The 20,615-nt window shown below is 38.9% G+C and overlaps 1 protein-coding gene across 5 annotated transcripts in view; it reads left to right on the top strand.

The window, feature by feature from the left end:
- The window catches only part of LOC147215182 (calcium-activated potassium channel subunit alpha-1a-like), an 88,309-nt gene that overhangs the window by 52,252 nt on the left and 15,442 nt on the right, over window positions 1–20,615 (top strand). For 3 of the 5 annotated variants that reach the window (XM_086139850.1, XM_086139852.1, XM_086139853.1), the window contains 13 exons: window positions 10–180; window positions 1,819–1,910; window positions 5,070–5,180; window positions 5,284–5,389; window positions 5,521–5,603; window positions 6,316–6,385; window positions 6,487–6,642; window positions 6,840–6,949; window positions 7,737–7,805; window positions 8,251–8,337; window positions 8,701–8,777; window positions 13,052–13,084; window positions 15,911–16,004. In XM_086139850.1, the coding sequence (XP_085995976.1) occupies window positions 10–180; window positions 1,819–1,910; window positions 5,070–5,180; window positions 5,284–5,389; window positions 5,521–5,603; window positions 6,316–6,385; window positions 6,487–6,642; window positions 6,840–6,949; window positions 7,737–7,805; window positions 8,251–8,337; window positions 8,701–8,777; window positions 13,052–13,084; window positions 15,911–16,004 (1,259 nt within the window). Of the gene's footprint in view, window positions 1–9; window positions 181–1,641; window positions 1,734–1,818; window positions 1,911–5,069; window positions 5,181–5,283; window positions 5,390–5,520; window positions 5,604–6,315; window positions 6,386–6,486; window positions 6,643–6,839; window positions 6,950–7,736; window positions 7,806–8,250; window positions 8,338–8,700; window positions 8,778–13,051; window positions 13,085–15,910; window positions 16,005–20,615 lie in introns of all 5 variants that reach the window. The other 2 variants (XM_086139849.1, XM_086139851.1) reach the window with 1 other exon arrangement.

Below are 20,615 nucleotides of genomic sequence, written 5' to 3'. Positions count from 1 at the left end.
CTGTTCCAGGTGGAAAACTCAGGGGATCCTTGGGAAAACTTCCAAAATTCCCAGGCACTTTCCTACTGGGAATGTGTCTACTTACTCATGGTTACTATGTCCACTGTTGGCTATGGAGACGTTTATGCAAAAACCACCCTGGGTCGTCTGTTTATGGTCTTCTTCATCCTTGGTGGTTTGGTAAAAATCCCTCTCATTACTTCTTCTGTTTAAATTGTCCATATAACTAATCATCACATCATATCAGGTGTTTCCCAACACCAGGACATTCCCAGCTCAGGATGCCCTCCATCTGTCTTTTACACTGCAGTGTGTTTTTTTTTTGTGGCCACAGTATGTTTTTGCATGTCGTGTGTTGTAATAAGTTGTGTGCATATTTCGCAGCAGTTATTCACCCTTATGTTATGAACCTGAATTATTGTTTTTGTAGATAATTAAAGAATTTCTGCATCTGTTATTAACTGTTAAACTACTGCGGTTTCAGGTGGCTCCACCCCTCTCGCCCCCCCCTCTCCTATTCCAACAAACACAATGATAAAGGGATGATTTATGAGGATGTTGCCTGATGGATGGGGCAACATTATCTTGCATTCAGCCAACTTTATACGACGCAATATTAAAATAAAAGTCAGCCACACGCCAAAGTATTCAAAGAAAGTATCCAAAGTCATTTTGAGGATACTTGGATTAAGATGTAATGCAGGGTTAGATTAAATAGTCTGACCCATAGTAGTTGTATGTAGTATTATATGTGAAAACCACACACAAGCAAGCACACCTCATGTACAATGTGTGCGCGCGCACACACACACACACACACTGTGATTCATGCATGTTTTAAGCATTATGAATATTGGAATAGAAAAATTGATTGCATACGGCTTATAGTTATTAAGGAATGCTTTTAGGTAACATCTTTTTAACAGCAATAATGGTAATGATATTAAACAAGGCATTAGACTTACAATTTTAATTCTTTGAGAGTTTTGTAAGGTCAGCCAAGTTCCTAATCATGGATTCAGGTAGGTTGATTGCATTGCAGTCAGAAAGACATTTAATACTGGGTGAAAAAAATAATAATAATAAGCAATAACGATGGCAGCTTAATCCAAAATATAATCTGCAATAGCATTCGCTAAATGCATTCCTTAGTTTCAGAGGCAAGATAATGTGCGCAGTCTATTTGGCTTCATTATTTAAATAATTCTGTCATGTGTGTTTGTTGGACAAAACATGGCACATAAGGCTTTGTCTTTTTTTCTCTCACTATTTTTCAGTTTTCTATCACTGATTGACCTACCACTCATTGCTTTTTTTTCTTTTTTTTCCAATTTTTGCAAAAAGCAGGAGACATATTTCTGTTGATCTATCATTTTCATGCTTTTTCTGGACATTTGGACTGTATCTGACAGGATTTCAGCCTAAATTCATGTATTTTCCTTAATCATTGATGGCTAGCTTCAATGAACAGCGATAACTTTCTCTCTTTTCAACGATAATCAAACACATATTAATACTACTCCTGCACGCTGCTCTCCTCTTCCAGAAGTCTGGATATCTTTAAATCTAAATTAGAGAGCCTACTTTTCTTTGCTTATCCTTTTTTTTAGTCTTTTCTTCTGTCTCCTATCTTCTCCTTAGGCCATGTTTGCGAGCTACGTCCCTGAAATCATAGAGTTAATAGGAAACCGCAAGAAATATGGTGGTTCCTATAGTGCTGTTAATGGGAGAAAGTAAGTATTCAAGGAGGCTCTACTGCCTCCGCCGCAGTAGAACCTTCTCTGCATGCACTTTTCTTTTTCTTTTCCATGCATGTAGGCCATGTTTGCTCGCTACGTGCCAGAAATTGCCGCTCTCATCCTTAATCGGAAGAAATATGGAGGGAGTTATAACTCGACCAGAGGCAGAAAGTAAGTCAACCAAATGATCCAAACAGCAAACTTTTCAATGGTGTGGTTTTGTGTGACTCCAGTGTCCCTCTCGTATAGAGGCGACCATTGCATAACTCGACATCATGAAGTCGTGATTTGCTTTGTAGCGATCTCACCTAGTATTGAAGTCACACATTGACTGAAGAACTTGGCCATGATTAATGTATTGTATTGCCGCTGCTTGTTTTTATTTTTTATATGTGCTACCTGTCGTGTCTGCTTTCCATGGATAATAATAAGTCCAAAAAAGAATTAGCAATTTAACAAGTGTTTTTGTTATGTTTGTATTGAGATTATAAAGTCTTTTTCTTTTTAAAAAGAATCGAAAAATGTGGGAAAAAAAACAAACAGTAAATGTATACAGTGAGTCTGTGGGTGCACGTGTGCATGTGTGTGAGCACGTAAAATGATTAGCTTAAAAATAAAGATAGACCTTGTCAGAAACGTGTTTCCCTTATTTTAAGAAAAACAAACAAGACTTTGGAGGCTCAATAAAACAAGACAAAAACAGCCGTTTTGCATTAATCATTCCGTATCACGCTCAATAGTGGCACATGTTGAAGTTTCTCTGTGAATCTTTAAGTACATTTAAAAATACACATTGAGAAACCAATCCATGTTTTGTGATATCTTTGTCCATGTATTTGTAAGTTGGTTGCTTTTTGTTAGTATAAATCTGTGTCTGATTTGTGTTAGTGCACCAAGCAAGGTGTTGTCTACCATTCATCTGTTCATCCATCACACACAGTCATGCCGAAATTAGCCCATCAGACAAAAAAAAACAACCAAACAAATAGCAGATTTAAATGAAGGCTTAAACAGTTGGGAAAAATGAATCATCGGCAATTCTCGTATTTTTCACCACTGAATAGCTTACAGTTAATACATGCATAACAGTGAATTAGCAGAACAGAGGAGGCATTAATAAAGGCATTAATAAAATTGATTTCACAGAACAATATAATCATAGACTGGATGGATTGGATTAATAATATTTTATTGATTTATTTGGTTATAGGTAACCAGCAACTAGATTCTTAGTTTAATTCTAAGTATTAATTTATCATTAGAATGACATTATTATTACAGCTCTGAAGGCAAAAACCTTATTATTATTTATCATTTAGAAAAACTGATGAAATTATCATACCCCATTGCTTGCTTATTGCTGATTTTTTTAAAAGCTTGTTTTTCTTTGCTGGTAAAAAAAAAACAAAACGCTTTTCCTCTCTGCATGCTTTGTTTCTGAACATTCTTGGCCTTTATCTTCAGTCCAACCGACACCTTCAGGAATAAAGTCAATAGGAACATTTTGCATAAATCCCTTTCTTGCAGTTAGTATGACGGAAAGAACGACACGACTCTCACGTCTCGCTAGTTGCTGGAATTGTGGAGGCTATTTGCGTGCTGTGCTCAGCCACCATAGAAACTTCATTCTTTATCTGTCGTATTTAATCTATTGTTAAGGACACGGGGGCTCTTGATCCCGGCTGTCATTGGGCAAGAGGCGGGTTTGCCAGTTGATCCCTTGGCCACATATCGAGACGTCCAACCATTTGCTCTCTCGCTCACACGTCTGGGCAGTTTAGGCTCTCTGATGAACCTGCCATATGTTTTTGGACCGTTGGAGGAAAAACCAAAAGGAACATGCAAACTTCACACAGAAAGGAGGCCTGTTGGAATCAAACCAGGGACCTTCTTGCTGTGAGGCAAAAGCTACGGCGTGTCCTGCTGCGCCCGCATAGAACCTCTTTTTTAAAAATATAGATAAACCAACTGACGTCAATGTTTAGCTCTTTAGGCGTGGGAGTAAGCAAGGCCAATCACCTCTGGTTTCCAGCTTCATTATTAATGTCCAGACACGAGAGTGGTATCGTTCATGATCCATCTTTCAGCAAGGAAGTGATCAGATACTTTTACCATCATGTCAAAACCCAAAACAGTTATTTAAATACTATTGTGTCTTCACGTTAAGATAGTGGGAATCTGCTGGACGCCTCGCCTCTCAAATGAAATTATGGCTTTTACTCTTTGTGCTTTTATATGTACTCATTGACGTTCATTGATTTTGTCAGTGTTATGGATTTTTCTTTGCTGGAAAAAAACAACAGAATATCTCCCATTTCCAATAATCTGTCTTTGTAGGAACACATTCATCTTAAGTTTACAAGCCACATAAATTCATTTTGACACTAGTCAAGTAGTTAAATTGAAATTGTCTGATTTGTAGGCTTTATCTTGCATACGATGAGCGGGAAAATGAATCAAAAAGACCATTTTATTCAGATTTAATCTTATTTTATTTCTGTTTTTATCTAAATGCACATCCAGGTTACGATACATTTTTTTTCTCCCAATGATGAAACGTTATGCGTTAACATTTTGAGATTTGCTTTTATTGCTACGTCTTATGTCTGATCATCATTATTGTTCTCTCTTCCTCTGCTCTTTGTGATGTCTTTGCAGTACATGTTGCTATCAAGCTGGAATGCTGGATGTCATAATGAACTATTTTATTTTGCTTTTGACCTCAAATGACGTCAATTGAAATTCTCTCCTCACAGATGGTTTCAGCCAGACAACCACAGCGATAACTATGTTGTCATTTGTAATTTAACACTCCTCGAATTGTCTTATTTTGTAAGATACCGCTGCAAAATAAGAAGTGATCGCATTTTGATTCAATTCGCGCATTTGTGAAAGAGGCTTCTTAACATACAGAACTACAAAACGTTTAACTGAAAGATATCGGAAGAGTTCTTTACATCAACCGTTTATGGGAGCCGAGCTGGAATGTGTGCCAATGTCATAATCTCCGCTAAGTAAACTCTGATCCTTTATAAATCCACTGAAATCCACGCTCCCCGAACGACTCGTTCAGTCCTCCCTTGTCACGGCAGGAACACAAAACATCCTTCCCAATCGCAATTTATATTTTTTTTTCCCCCCCTCTCTTATTTTCAAAACAATCACCTGAACACGGCAGCTCGGATTACATTTTCATGTCCATTACATCCCTTTCATTTCCGATTTACCTTTTGATTCCAAGGCCAAAATGAAGATGAAAAAAAAAAAAAAAAAAACAATTTGTGAGAGCGTTCTGTCGTTGACATCCACTCCAACTTCCTCATTTTCTAGGCACATCGTGGTCTGTGGTCATATTACACTCGAGAGTGTGTCCAACTTTCTAAAAGACTTCCTACACAAGGACAGGGATGATGTCAATGTAGAAATAGTTTTTCTCCATAAGTAAGTTGAAATAGAAAATTCTAATGTAATTGCCTCAAAAATAGAAAAAATCCTGAAGGGATTAGAAATATAATTTCACATTAAAGAGTGTCTTTTTTTCTAGTATTTCCCCTAATCTTGAGCTGGAAGCCTTGTTCAAACGCCACTTCACCCAGGTGGAGTTTTACCAAGGGTCCGTCCTGAACCCGCATGACCTGGCAAGAGTCAAGGTAACGCAGACACGACTTTGTCCTCCGCGGTTCAAAGAGGAAAACGACACGATTGCGATGCCCGTCGCATCGATATTGCTGCGGGGGATCGAGCGATTTCCTCATTTTGGCGTGTGTGATGTTGTTTTTAGATCGAATCGGCCGATGCCTGTTTGATCTTAGCCAACAAATACTGTGCCGACCCAGATGCTGAGGATGCGTCCAACATCATGAGGTGAATCGCTTCTTGTTTTTGTTTATCCTGGGACCAAAATGATGCCTTTTGGAGTTTCGGGTTCTTGGCTTTTTAAAGAATTTTGAATACCGTGAGATCACTATAAAACAGTCGGCATTGCAGATATTGTGATGTGGACGAGAGCTTTATTATTATTTATCAAAGTCAGAAAACCAGAAAGATAATGAAAAGAAAATATGGTAACCTATTGTTGTTTTCCTACTAAACTAATGTGACTAAACCAAAATTGCTGAAAATCCTAAATTATGAGTAGATTCAATACCAGGATGTCCTACATGACTTCTCTTTGGATGCTATGCTACCTAAAACCTGAAAATGTATTAAGTGTTACTGAATCCTCTGGAAGCAATTTGCAGTCATTGCTATTGGCCTTAAATTCTTGTGTTCATACTCAGCATTTTGAGTCCAAGAATTTCATAAACACGTGAGTCAGAAGCGGTTCTTTCCTGCAGGCAGATGGATTCTCAGCTTGGATAAACTTTGACAAGCTCAGGGAGGAAGAACATGAATCTCTTCAAACCTGCACTGTTCCGTTTGACGGAGATACAACAAAGTGGGCACAGACATAAAGTGCTGTTTTCCAAACCGTTTTTCCTGTCTGAAAATAAAACTGCTGTCAAATAGCATCAGAAAGCAATCTTATTTTTGAATTATTGTAAGCTGACGTGTTTCTTTTTTTGTTTTATTACAGGGTAATATCTATCAAGAACTATCATCCGAAGATCAGAATAATCACTCAGATGTTGCAGTACCACAACAAGGTTTGCGATATTTTGATAAAATGAAACAACTCTGACCGTGAGGATAGACGTGCGTACGTTTCCAAAGCCTACTTGGGTCTTTTTTTTAATCCTCCATTTAGGCTCACCTTTTAAACATCCCCAGCTGGAATTGGAAAGAAGGAGATGACGCCATTTGCCTTGCAGAGCTAAAACTTGGCTTTATTGCCCAAAGCTGCCTGGCACAGGGCCTCTCCACCATGCTGGCCAACCTTTTCTCCATGAGGTCCTTCATCAAGGTATACACACACACAACCATCAGTTCATGGCAAAGTTGGCCTTCAATATTTTCTGAATTGATTATGATAAATTAAGCCCATATGAGGCATCTGGTGAGTGAGCGGGGATGAACTTGCATAATGTAATTCAAACAATGACATCAATTACTTATTTAAAAGAGCTTTTTTTGTCTTCTATGCATGGGTCTTGTTTGTAGATTGAGGAGGACACGTGGCAGAAATATTACCTTGAAGGAGTTGCCAATGAGATGTACACCGAATACCTGTCAAGTGCCTTTGTGGGCTTGTCCTTCCCAGTTATTTGCGAGTAAGTATATTAAAACACACTGCAAGCCTTTGTTAATATCAAGTGTTCTTTTCTCACATGGTCTTTTTTCCAGGTTTGTTCCACAGTAATCATTATTCAGATTAGTAGTTATAACAAAATTAGAAAACGAGAAATGGGCGGTTGATGAAAAATAGAAATAGAAAAGTAGAAAATATTTAATCTTTCCTCATTCTGGTTAGGCATGTACATATGTGTGTGTTTGTGTGTGTGTGTGTGTGTGTGTGTATGTGTGTGTGCGTCTATATATATGTGGGTGTGTGAATACATGTATGTGTATAAATATATGTATACAAACATATATGGACAGGCAACATACATATATATATATATATATATATATGTATATATATATATATATATATATATTTTTTTTTATTTAATCCAATTTTTTTTTCCCCATGTAAATTGCATTGTTATTTATTTTTTTGGATAAGGCCTTAAAGTCCACTCGACCAGGATGCCAAAAACTTGGCTAAGAGAGACTAAGAAGGATGGCCCTGTTGGGATGGGACAAAATGTGGAACTTTGGAAAAAAAAGAGGACACAAAAAAGCCCTCTGTAATATGGATAAGGTTTGATTTGAAAAGTCTAAAACTCCAAAAAGCTTAACACAACACCCAATGTCAGACCTGTTTTCCACTGAAATGACAGAGGATGTGTTCGAACCCGATATGAATCGTTGTCTGAATATGAAATAACCCATTTGAGATTAAGATCGCGCCGCGCTCCTCTACCTGAGTACTTTTCATATTGCACTCTTTTGCAGGCTGTGCTACGTGAAGCTGAAGCTGCTACTGATAGCTATCGAGTACAAGTCTGATCAAAGGGAAAGCAGGTAAGTGAAAGTACTCACGGGAGTCATCAAGTTCATTCATATTCATGAAAGTAAAACCTTGATGAAGCTGCTTTCAATCATCATATCTGACGGCAAAAACAAGCTGCTTTATAACATGTTTCAAAAGGGTGTCTGAATGAGTTTGTTGCTGAACACGGCACTGCTGAGCGCTTCCTTGCAAATTAATGTGGCAGGTGGCAGTCTGTTCCTTTCACAGCGGAAGTTTTTCAAGTAGTGGTTTCTGCGCTAATGGGTCTTATATTTCAGGTGTCACTGCCGTTCTCTTTCATCAGTGTAATTTAATAAATGGAACATCTTGCCAAATCATTTGCAGAAAAAAAACTAATCCTGCCAGCATGTTCCATTGGCAGCAGTAAGTGGAAAACCAGCACAAACGTAAGAAATATTTCAGGCTGTAATTTCTTTGGTCTATTGATTCTGACAGCACCCTGATTAACCCTGGAAATCATGTAAAAATGCAAGAGGGGACCTTGGGCTTCTTCATCGCCAGCGATGCCAAGGAAGTTAAGAGGTAATGACTGCTTGGCCTGACTCGCTGCTATCTGAAAGGAAAGTGATATATATTTTTCGCTTTAGGATTTATATACATATACATAAATGATTCAATAATATATGCGCCGAATAAATAATGAACCAATGCAAATTCATTTAAGTGCATTTTTCATATTTTTTTTTATTATTTTTTTTCATCAGTTTCTTTTATTATTTTTCTTATTAGTTTTTCATGTATCTGATACAGTAGGCTACATGTTTAGACAAAAAAAAATTCAGCTGTTATGCTAATGTGAAATATGAAGTAGTAACACATAAAAAGTGAACGCTTTTGACACGATGTTCATCGACACTCGTTGCAACTATTGTTTTTGCTCTCCAGGGCGCTGTTTTATTGTAAAGCTTGTCATGATGACATCACTGATCCCAAAAGGATAAAGAAATGTGGATGCAAGAAATGTAAGTAACTACACATGAAAGTATTGTCTCTTTTTTGGCTTCAGTATCGTTCTCTCACAGAATTAATTGAAATAAGGACTAAGGGGGCATTAGTGTATCTGATCAATCGAACAAAACAGGACAATATTTACAAGTGCACAAAGTGCTGCAGGTTTCCTCCTCTCAGACCAGCCATGCATCTATTTTGTCTAAATATGCATTTTTATTTATTTGTTTTGCTCGTCCATGTGAATGACAGCTAGTCCATTAATAGCTTTGCGGCGTTAACAGGTGCTCTGAGACTTTAAACACCTCAAGTACCTCGAGGAATCATGTGTTTCTAAACTTAAACGATATGGTTTGCTGTTTGTTTTGTCTTAATTACCAGTAGCCCTAACATTTGATGTATTCTTTTACTGCTACTTGGGAACTTGACTCATTACAAACTCACTTTATAGTGATATTTTGTGAGTAGCGTGGATTCCTTTCGCCTTCAAAATCACAGCCTGCTATCTTTGGTTGAATCAGAGTCTTGGGATGAACTGTAAATGTTGCATGTCAAATGGTTGATGCTGCCCGGATCGCTTCCTGTTTTGCACGTCTCCAAATCAAATAAAACATTCATCAAAAATTCACAATCACAATTACTTTGAAAATGATGCAAAATGACAAATCTCACACTACGACATTACAAGGCAGAAAATAAACTATGTTTTAATATTTTAAACCAAATAAACATGTCCAGACACTGCATTTTAAGTAAAGTTGCATCAGCGTTTCATTTTTCATTCTTAAGAAATGTGTAATACACCAGATCACCACCAGATGTCCTCACAGCGTCTCAACAGAGGCAACATTCTTACACCTAAACTGTTAAACATTTTAAATACCGTTAAACACAGTTGCATTGTAACTGTGACAAAATGCATGAAAACATTGAAAAATATGCCAGACCGCTGTTCTACATTCCTTTCTTTCTTGACGTGTCTTTGGATGTTTTGGAACCAAATAAACCGGCTGTTTTGCTGGAAATGCAAAGCTGGAAAGCTGATGAAACGGTCAATTTCTATTTTCTGTTCTCACAGTCGTAAACCTGTTGTAAGAGGGACGGAAATACATTTACACTGATTTATATAAAACAGACTCCTAACAGGAACTTCTGACCTCACTATCTGCGTATTTAATATTACTCATCCTAGATGTCGTTATCGAAGTCGTTGTATCGGTTTCACAACAACAAGAACAACAACAGCAACAACACTAACAATAACAACAATAATCATGACAATAATGATTAAAATGCAACTGCTGTTTTGGGTATCCCTGCTTTATATTATTTAAAAATAGAGACCAATATTATCTAAATGAAAATACGGCCAGTAATGTATTTTGCATGGTGGACTCAGATATAATGTCAGGGCTAAAAAGTCAACAGAGGTTTCAAAAGGGAAACCTTTGCCGGTCATGTCGTACCCTTCCCCATATCCTCACTCCCCTCAAATTTTTGCCTCCTATCCATATGACCCGATGATATTTACCCCAGGCATCTTAGAAATGAACCAAACCGAACGAACCATTAGTCGCATACAAAAAATGCACCTTACTTAAAATATTCCGTAAGTGACATTTGCGGCTGGAGTTGAATTGTGCATCCCAGCAGCAGCGGCCGCCCTCTGTTCCCTGTCATGCCTTTTGTCCATTCTTCCCCCAGAACATTAACCTGTCCTTCCTTCTCCTCTCGACTGAACCATGACTGTAGCCAAGACGACTGCCTACAAGAAAATGAGACTGGCATGTTGTTTTGATTGCGGCCGCTCAGAGAGCGACTGCTCTTGCATGCAGGTTAATGTGCGTTGTAACATGGACACCATTCAACGCGACATACCACTTTCTCCTGTCTCTGTTAATGATTGCTCAGCCACTTTACATGCCTGTAAGTTGCCACCATGACACGTGCTCTTCAGTGTGTGTAACATGCACTGTATAGCTGTCCGGCGTGTTTTCTTTTTCATTGTCTAGCTCTAGCGGCTGCACAAATAGTGAGGTGCACCGATGTTGTTTTAGTTATTTAAGTTTTATGATTTTTAGTCAGCTTGTGTGCACCCCGCCTGTGTTGGCACTTTTGGAGAAACCCGAAGCATGCCGGTTTAATGTTGTGCTGGTGTTTTTGTCAGAGAATGCGTTTTGATCTTTGACCCGTCTGTTATTTATTACATAAACAGTCACAGACCTGTGCACAATAAAACACATGTACTTCCGATGAAACGGTTATAATATAACTGAAAAAGTGGAATGAGATTAAGGAGTGTTTCAGGTGATCCTGAGATATTTTAACTTGATGTGACAGAGTCATACTTTTAAAGCCGGGTAAAGGATTTCACTCTGATTTTTTTTTCCGAACTCTCTGTTTTGAAAGGACTATACGAAAACTAAAACGCTGTCTTTTCAGGAAAGACCTCAATAACATGCTTTTGATAATACAAGATTTCGCTTCTGTACCCTCAAGAAATGGGTGAAGAGAGCAAGATTTGACATATTTGTAGGAATGTCAAACTTTTTTCAGGGGGGTTAGTCTCAGGAAAGCCCAGGGGGATGTTCTGATGATAGCAGTACATATTCAGGTTAATGGACTGATTTTATCCAATTACAATGTTAAAAAAAGGGGTTAAAATCTTCAAAACACACTCTGCACACAAACCAGTATCGTCTTGCTGGTTGCAGCTCTGTTGCTTTAAGAGATTTTCATCTTGTTGAATTATCTGAATAATACAGTAAGAAGTATATACATTAAACAATAGAAAAGTGCTGAAACGTGTTTACTATTACTAATTTGACCTGAACTGAATACAGCTGCATATGAATTCTTTATCCACATCTTATTCCCCCTTGAAGCCAGGGGGCATGATAAATTGTGTTGATATATTGCAGGAGGCAGGAAGAATGTGTCCAAGTTCGAGGGGCGTTGATACAATTTGCTGGAATCCATTGTAGACTGTCATACATTTTTAGATTGTCTTGATCACAGAGCGTTCTGTGTATATTTGCACATCTCCGGGCGTTTCAACCCCTCAACATATCTCGCAGGGTCGGGGAGCCGTAAGCATCGCCTGGCTAGCCCGGCTCAAGCGTAGCTTTCGGAATCGCTGTCGACACAGTGCGAGAGATGTGCGGAACGAGGCCTTATATGGTCTGACGTGGAAATTATGTTTGCATTTTCATTTTTGGAGTGCTACCGGTCGTCATGAAACTCAGCCTGACAGTTTCTAACCACCAGGCAGCCTAGTGCCCCCCGCTCCTCACCCTCTCTCTCGTTGTGGGACAGATGCTAGCCTGTTAGTCCCGTGACTCTGCTCGCGCCCTGCAATTGCAGGCGACAGATGCCAGGACCAGCAAGGTCCCTGTTTGAACATTGCTGTCACTGTCCTGCCTAAAGCTCCATCCATGACCTTTATTGTAAGCAAGGGGTTGAAATAAGGTACTAATGAGCATGTGTAGGACTCACGGCTCTAAAAAAAAGGGGACTCAGAAATTTCGATGCACCGGTTCAGGTTGTCTCAGGCAATGAGGAGGAGTGAGAAACAGCTGTTGGGGAGGGGTACAGAATAAAAAAGATAAAAAAAGAGGAACTCATCCGCTCAGATACTGTATAGTAAGACGTTATATGTACACCGATGTCGTATGGCTAGCCAGAGAACACTGGGGTATTATGTGTAAAATACATTGAACTGATAATATGTAATAATATGTGGTACAGTTATTTAAGCGCTCATTTATTTATTCTAATCTCATTTATTGACTTTAATTTGACTTAGAATATGGATACTATGTAAAACCCATCCAAGAGTAGAAAAATGCATGAAAATAAAAAAGAGATCCTCTCCCATTTGTGCAGTTGATTATTATACAGATGTACATACTAAATATGAATATATGATACAGGATGTGTACTATTCTAATATCTAATTTGAATTATTGAAAATATTTTTCATGGGAACAAATTAAATCTACTGCTTGGTTGTTTTTAGGATTTTTTGTGCGATCATTTATCCACAATTTTTCTTCTCTTCAAAATAACATGGTCAACTAACAAAAAAACCTCCTTTACCTGTTCGCAACAATTACTTTAAAAGGTGGTCATCAGTTTTATTCATCTCATACTTCCTTTGGTTTCTAAGTCTCCTCTATTTTTTCAAGTGCGCTAAACAGGAAAAAATCTTTCTAGATCTCATTGATAGTATGTGTTAATTACAAACTGCTCTTCCTGGTAACCTTTTATTTATCTTTGTGTTTTTCAGCTAAAAATAGCTACAACGGATACATCAAATCAAGTAAGTTTGGATTTCTTTTCTCCCTTTTGTCATGTGTGTGTGTGTAGTACCTGTGCTCCGTCCCATACTTGTATTACACTGCTCTTCATCGCTCTGACCAGTTTATCATCATCATCAGTCCTTAGATTATACATGCAAAACATTAGGAAATATTCCGAGTAGTTTGCCATGGGTATGTATTGCGTCTCGGCAGTAGATGGTGCTAATGCTTCACTGTGAGTATTGAAGAAGTAGGAAGTAGAAACTAAATTATATTTTGGGAAAATTAATGAGAACATTTAGTGGTAAATGCAAAGAATGCTTTACAATGCAGATTAATTTCCAGGCGAGCTACTAAAGGAGCCAAAGACTCACCAATTAGTGTGATCATGTCAGGTCTCGTTTTTTTTTCTCTGCCAGCAGAGGAGTGTGAACCTCGCGGGCCGTCCGGTTTATCAGGATCTGATGGGCAGTAAATCTGCTAAAATCTTTTTGTCCAGGCGCAGAAGTGCAGCGCATGTTTGACATGAAGTAGATGAATCGTTGAAATGTAGCGTAGGGATGGCAATCTGCTAGACAGCTGACCGTTGAAATTGTAATTTTTATCCTCCTGGTTTAGAATGTTGCCATTTTTGAGACCGAAGATTTTTCCGTAACTCTTCACCCCCAATAGATCTGTAAACTTTTGTAGTTCAAATATTGCGTACCAAATGCATTCTATCGGGTATAAGCTTTGCACAGCAGCTAGTGGTTTTTAATTCACATTGTCACCTCCTTGTTCTTCTGGCATAACAATCGGTGGAACACCTGAAAGCATATTTATTAATTCATGTTTATTATAAATATCAAATTAAATGTCAAATCCAGCATTTCATCTCTGGCTATACCAAATGGTTAAGTGGTGTTTAATAAAAATGAGTTTTTTTAATTATTCAGATATTAGGATTCTTGTGCCAGAAAGAATTACCCCCCCAAAATCCAGTGATAATGCTTTAATTACGGTAAGAGTCACAATATGTTTTATTAAAATACACATAGCAAATCTTACGGAGGTAAAGTAAAATCAAATTCTGTCTCGTGCCTTATGTGATGAAATATTAAAGGTTAGGTCGTCAGACTGACCATAAACATGCACTAGGTTACAATGTAGCGTGTTGACATTTTTGGTGTAAATGCCAGACCCATTGGTGCTGGGTTTTTTAAAATGCATTAAGGCTCTTCAAGTACTGAAATAATCAAAGATGCTTACCGAACACCACACGTTACAAACTCTGGCGTGATGTTTAATGACTTGATTTCACGGGCCTTCTATAACTTAGTGACGAATACGCTCACTTCTCTTACTGTGACTCTTCTTTATTTAGCAGTAACCGACGGCCGCCTAAACGAATCATCAACATATCCATACAAATCAGCTAAATTGAACTGCATGTCAGCCAGCAAGGTTTGTCAAGGAATAACTGCCGTGTCAGTGCCCTTGGTAAACAACCGTAACGGAAGCTTGCTGCCCCATGCCGAGCCCTCTGCTCTGACACTGAGCTTCATGGGCTCCAGGGACCCGGGCCAGGTGGGCCAGCTACCAAATGTGGCAGAAGAGGCCGGTCGGCTCCTCCGAGTTCGTAGCCTGCCGGTGAAATACAGATACCGCTCCGGTCACTCCAAAAAGGCCGGCGTCAGTCACATGCAGTGTAAGGGCCAACCCCGTGTACTCGATGCGAGTACACCCAAAGCATGTGCTTGCCAGGCTAGAGTGGTTGCATGTGTAGCATTCCTTACTAATGACCCAGTGTGTGCAGCTGTCAGCTGTGAAACATTAAATATTGAACAGAGCGGGCAAGATGTGAATGGCCAGTGTGTCACAGCATCTCTTACCAATGGAATCCCCCCGCATTTCTACATTGTCCATTATGTTGTCGCACTAAGTCGCGCTAACAGGGCTTGAAATGGTGTAATCATCTCCTTCGGAGCATGACCTGTGAAGCATTATTGAGTTCCATTCGGACCGTTAGATTCTTTTTTAAGACAAAACATACAAGAATAATATAGATTTGTTTTATATTCTCCAAGATATCTAGAAAGCAATTCCCACTACAAACGGTGGCTTTTAAATTGTAATTAGCCAAAGCATTTGCCACTCATTGTTATTGTCACCTGTGATGGCCACATAGTAGGGTTGTTTTCATTAGCTTGTGGAAATATTTGCCTGATTACTTTACTCAAGGGTGAAACTTGCCATTTGTTTCCGACGAAGAGCTCTGTGCGCAGTGATAAAGACAATGTCCAAGGGGCATCTCTGCTGTATATAAATCACAATGGCAATAAGAACCAAACAAGTGTAATTGTCTCAGCCAAGGGCATCTCTCCCAAAATGAAGAAAGGCCTGCAATCTGGACAGCTTTCACCGAGAGGACAACAGCCTTATTGGATGCTTGATGTTTATAGGTTATTACCTTAATTAAATGAGAATGTGACTGATTAGTATGGAGACGTTATCCAAGTTTAGGTCTGAGAACATTTATACTTACAGGGAATTTGAAATAATGATGGGGTGATTTATCTGTGCTGCTGCATTATCAAAGTTATAAATCCGTAGCTGAGGCTTCTCCAGTGATTCAGCATGCCTGGTTGATGAAAGCAGTATTGCATGTTTAACCCAAGTTACACGTCGTGTCGTCAGCGGTGGATCTGTTCATGTCTTTGTCCTCATTACTGACTCTCCAATCTCCAGTCTCTCTAACTGTAACATCTTGTACGTCTGACCCGGGGTGTTGGTCTTTTACTGTCTGTTATGTGTGAAACTTGACATCTTTCGAGCACGCTTTCTCATGTCCTCGCCTCTTCTTGCAGTTGAAGAGGACCAACTGTCGGCATTGTCCCCTAAAAAAAAGCAGCGTAACGGAGGCATGAGAAATTCTCCAAACTCCTCACCAAAGATATTAAGGTAGGGCATCGCTGATTGAAGATGGAATCTGTTGCACGTATGTACTAAATGCGCACATGCAGAATATCGAAATCCTAAAAGTACAGCACAATGGGTGATTTATACTTATCTGTGTTCAACTTTGAGAGGACAGTCTGATGAATTGGACCGGTCAAAATTGCTTGATTTATCCAGAATCGAATTATTTGGCATTTGTGATGTTACAGTACCTGTGATAGCACTTATTTATTTATCCATTAAACATGATAACTTCCTCGTGCAAAGGTGTGTGTCCGGTTTTAGCCATTATATGTTGCCATGATATACACACATTTTGGCAGGCATAGGTATCGTTTCAATGCCGACAAACAACATTGCGGACCCTGTTGCGAGGTCATCTCCGCCTAAAACCAGCGAGGTCATTTGAATCAATGTTGAACAAGGGATGAGTCAGCACTGACCACCTGTCACATTCTAAATGGGATGGAGTGCAAGCTGTGTAAAAATGTAAAAAAGTATAGTGACACCGGCAATAAAGTCATACATTACCATTACAAGCTGTTTGAGGACTGAGGAATATCTCAGGGTTTGGGTTCATGAATGAGGGTAAGAAGGAAGATGTCTATGGCAGCATTCCCACAATCATACAGATATTGTTCAAGTCTGGAGACAGTGAGATGTAAGGCCAACGTTCAGAATCGGCCGATTGATTTATGTTAAACAGTTGTAAACAGTGAAAGGAAATTAAGAGTATGATCAGACTCCTTCACAGGAGGGTCGCTCAGACAAAAAAGGGAATTATACCTTGAGCAACAAACTTTTTTCCCCGAGTGTGTAACAGAACCACAAATCCTGTCTGTTTTTAGCTAGGTGATATTATTTATCCCATATCTTTCTCTCGTTAACCTTGTCTGAGATCATAACTGTCGCTGTTGATGAAAATCCAAGCTTTATTGTGTCTGGGTTCATAACTTTTCATGGAGACGGATGCGCCGATCTCCGGAAAATATCAGAACTGTTGTGTCTGTTAATGAGGCGATGTCACAAAAAATCCTTCATAAACTTATTTTGCTAAATTTGCATCATCATTTGATCAGCAGGTAATCATTATTATTATTATTATTATTATTATTGATATTATCGGATTTTGACCGCCCATTCTTTAATTTAGTCTGAACAACCCACACCTCTGGTACTCCACTGTAATTATATTAGTGTCTGTGTAAAAAAGTACATACAATTTATTTATTGTCAAAATGTGAAAACTGTAAGGCAAGTCATTTATGAGAGGGTTTTTCATTCTATGTCAATGTTGAAAATTAAAGTACTCGCCTTTTGGACTTTCAATAATGAACATTTGATCGCAACACTTGTGAGGTTTATAGCACTATACATTTCTGTCAGGAATTAGGAAATACGAAACATTTTATTTTTAAATTTTAAAGAAAAGTCTTTTCTAGTTGATCGAGATGCCTCGTGACTAGAGTTTTTGATAGTTTAAATGAGAAAACCCTACTGTTTTTCACCCGCCGATTTATTCAAAATACTGTCGTATGGTAGTTTTTTACAAAAAGGAATACAAACTGAGTAGCATTTGGATCAATCCTGGTATAGTAACACGTGTGAACACAAAATGTGCTGGAACATATTTACTGAAATTAAATTTCATCTGCCATCCTGTCTCATCTTATCTGTTTTCCTACGTCGTAAAATACGACATGTCATCTGTCTACTTTCGTGTCTCATGTTGCTAATTAGAACAGGAAATAGATGCTCTAAGTGAGTGGAATTTGAAATATTGACTTTTAAAGCTGCTGGCTCTTGCACTGTGACAGCATCTGAAACTGGGTGTTAGTACAGGAGGATATTCCGCGTGAGTCAAGAGACTTTTGGCCTCAAAAATCCAATATTGATCAATATATTGTATATGTTCTAGCACAAATATAAGAAAACATTCTCCACTCTTCTTGTTTATAGAAATCCTGCCAGACTTGAAAAAGAACTCCATGCCACCAGGTTTCAAGTGACACCCACAGACTATAGCTTTTAAACTAGCCTGGCACTAATGACAGCACCAGCCAGTCAGAGAGGCACCAAAGGATAGATAGCCCAGGGCTATTCGTCTATTGTCGGATCCCTCTGAGCTGTTTTCAGCACGTAAGACCACAGATAATATGTATCATCACAATGAAAGTCGAATTCAAATGCTACCTTGCTTTTATCTTGTCCCATAAAATTACATCGGCGCTCATTGATTTTGACTGGCGATAACGCTGTTACTCAACACAGGGCCATTACTGGGATGATAATAGTAATAGTCATTGTCTTTAAGTGCCAAGGAAGGCAACGGGGAAATCCCATAGCCTGGTGTGTACAAAGTGGAATTGCACAGATGTTATTTAATTAAAACAGAGGTGTGACTCTATGTTCCCATTCTTAATAGTGTTACAAGTCGTTTGACATTTTGAAATTAAATCCCCAAGCGTCTTTATAATTTTGAATACAATGATATTTGTTCAGCGGTTGTTTACTAATGTAACACATTACAGGGCCTGATTATTGATATAAATATAAGGGAACAGCTGATGAAGTATGGAAAATAGCATGCCGCTTAATAATAGACTCTTAATCATAATTAATTGAGAATGACACAGCATAGTGAGGAGTCATATAATTCACCTTCAATTTAAATGCTTATAAAAGGCTCCTTGATACACCACTTCATTGCATTCTGCAGCATTTCAGTGCCAATTAGAAGAAATACCAGGGTTTAATACTGTTACTACTGTTAGATACAACACAGTAAGTAGAAGACGGACTTCATTTAGCATTTCCTTGTATCTATAGCTGATGTTCTTTTCAGCATGGCTTTTGTTTGATTTTCTTTAAGTGGGGCCAAAGTTGAAATGTTTCAAGTGATTCCAGGACTGTTGTGTTGCAAACCCAATCATTTCAAATGCTATAGCTGTCAGCTAAATATCAACCCCACTGAACCCATCCATCTATTTGGCATGCTAATACATTGTACACTGCAGGTGGATGTGTTATTCCTCACTGTGGGTCTGCTGCCCAGAGAGGGATTTGCTGCGGTAGCCTAAGGGATACTTCATTGCAACAAGCGGAGAAAAAAAACATCTGGGTGTATACTGTATCAGATGTGTTTTTACAGGACCTGCAGCCTCAAGGCCTTTTTAAATAAGTAATGATCAACAGATTGGCTGTGGATTTTGAAGAGCAAGCCTTTGTCAGTTTGCATGATGGGATGGATTTTCAAAAGACTTTCCCTGCTCTCGCTCCTTGTAGTTGAAGTGCAGTATTACAGAAGACAAATGCAGTGATGCTAAAATAGCAAATCCTTATAATATGCATGTCTACCATATACTTTATGTCTCTTTAAGCTGTCAAGAGGCGCTCGAGAAGACACCTGGCCTTATGTTGCACAGTCATGATGTGTGAAGTCTTGTCAAACCTGTCATCTTCTGACTTCAGTGCTGAATTAGACGCTGATCATTTGGACGTTCAGGATCGTGCTCACAGAAACGACAGTCGCAAACGTGTCTAAAACAAAGCACGAAAAACAACCCAAAAAGCTGATTTTTCTCCTGCAAACCAAGGCGTCCCGCCTGGAACTCAGTAATCACGACCTCACTGAAATTAACACCATTTCCACAGGCTCCTTGATGGGTCGTAGGACACATCTAATTGCGAGATGTCACAATGTGTTTGGTCACGTTGGACCGCGCAGTGACACACACGTCATGTCTGCCACATTACTGCAGAGACAATCAGCGGTGCAGGATAGTGACAGGCCGTCATGGCTGACAGTGAGCGATAGCTATCCTGGCACAGCTTTGCCTCACCCGTCATCTCTACAAGGGCAAACCGAAGTGACAGCGGCTCCACTGAGTGAGTGGTGAAACATTGGACTACTGATGAAATATTTTGCTGAGGTGTAAAACCACTAAATGCTTTCACTCTTATTAAAACTTGCATTTCAATCTCGATCTGAAGCCAATGATAAAGAGCAGGGGCTCTCAAACTTAGCGTAGCATAGTAGATCTATCTATCGAGATAGCTATTTATCCCATAACCAATTTGATTTTAAAGCTTTTTGACCCAAAATATTCCAAATGTCGGCTATTCAACATTTCAAAAATGTTACTCATTTTAAGGAATCGAATTGTCGGTTTTCAGTTGATTTCATTTGAGGTTACATTTGGAATTTTGTCAGTTTGAAAGGGAATTTACTGCCAAAACTGTAACAGACATAAATCTGTACTTAATAATTTTCCAATGTTCTATTTGGTTATTAGGAAATCACCAGCATGGTAGCGCGCTGGTTCGAGTTTCTGCACGTCCCTGGTTCGATTCCCACGCTGGCTTTTCTGTGCGGGACTTTGCATGTTTCCTCCCACAATCCAAAAACATGTAGTAGGTTCAACGGTGACCTGACATTGCCCAGACGGATCAGAGAGTGAAAGTTTGTCTGTATATACATATGTATATATATACATATATATATATGGCCCTGTGATTGACTGGTGAGCCCCGCCTCTTGCCCACTGACAGCTGGGATAGGTTCCAGCCCTTCCACAACCCTGACTGCAGGATAAGCAGTATAGATAATGAATG

The sequence above is a fragment of the Fistularia commersonii genome, chromosome 32 (assembly GCF_037954325.1).
Source record: "Fistularia commersonii isolate RoL2024-O1a breed Wild chromosome 32, RoL_Fcom_v1.0, whole genome shotgun sequence".
NCBI classification, from domain to species: domain Eukaryota; kingdom Metazoa; phylum Chordata; class Actinopteri; order Syngnathiformes; family Fistulariidae; genus Fistularia; species Fistularia commersonii.
Note: the sequence above shows the minus strand (reverse complement) of the source record. Positions and strands in the feature narration are given on the sequence as shown.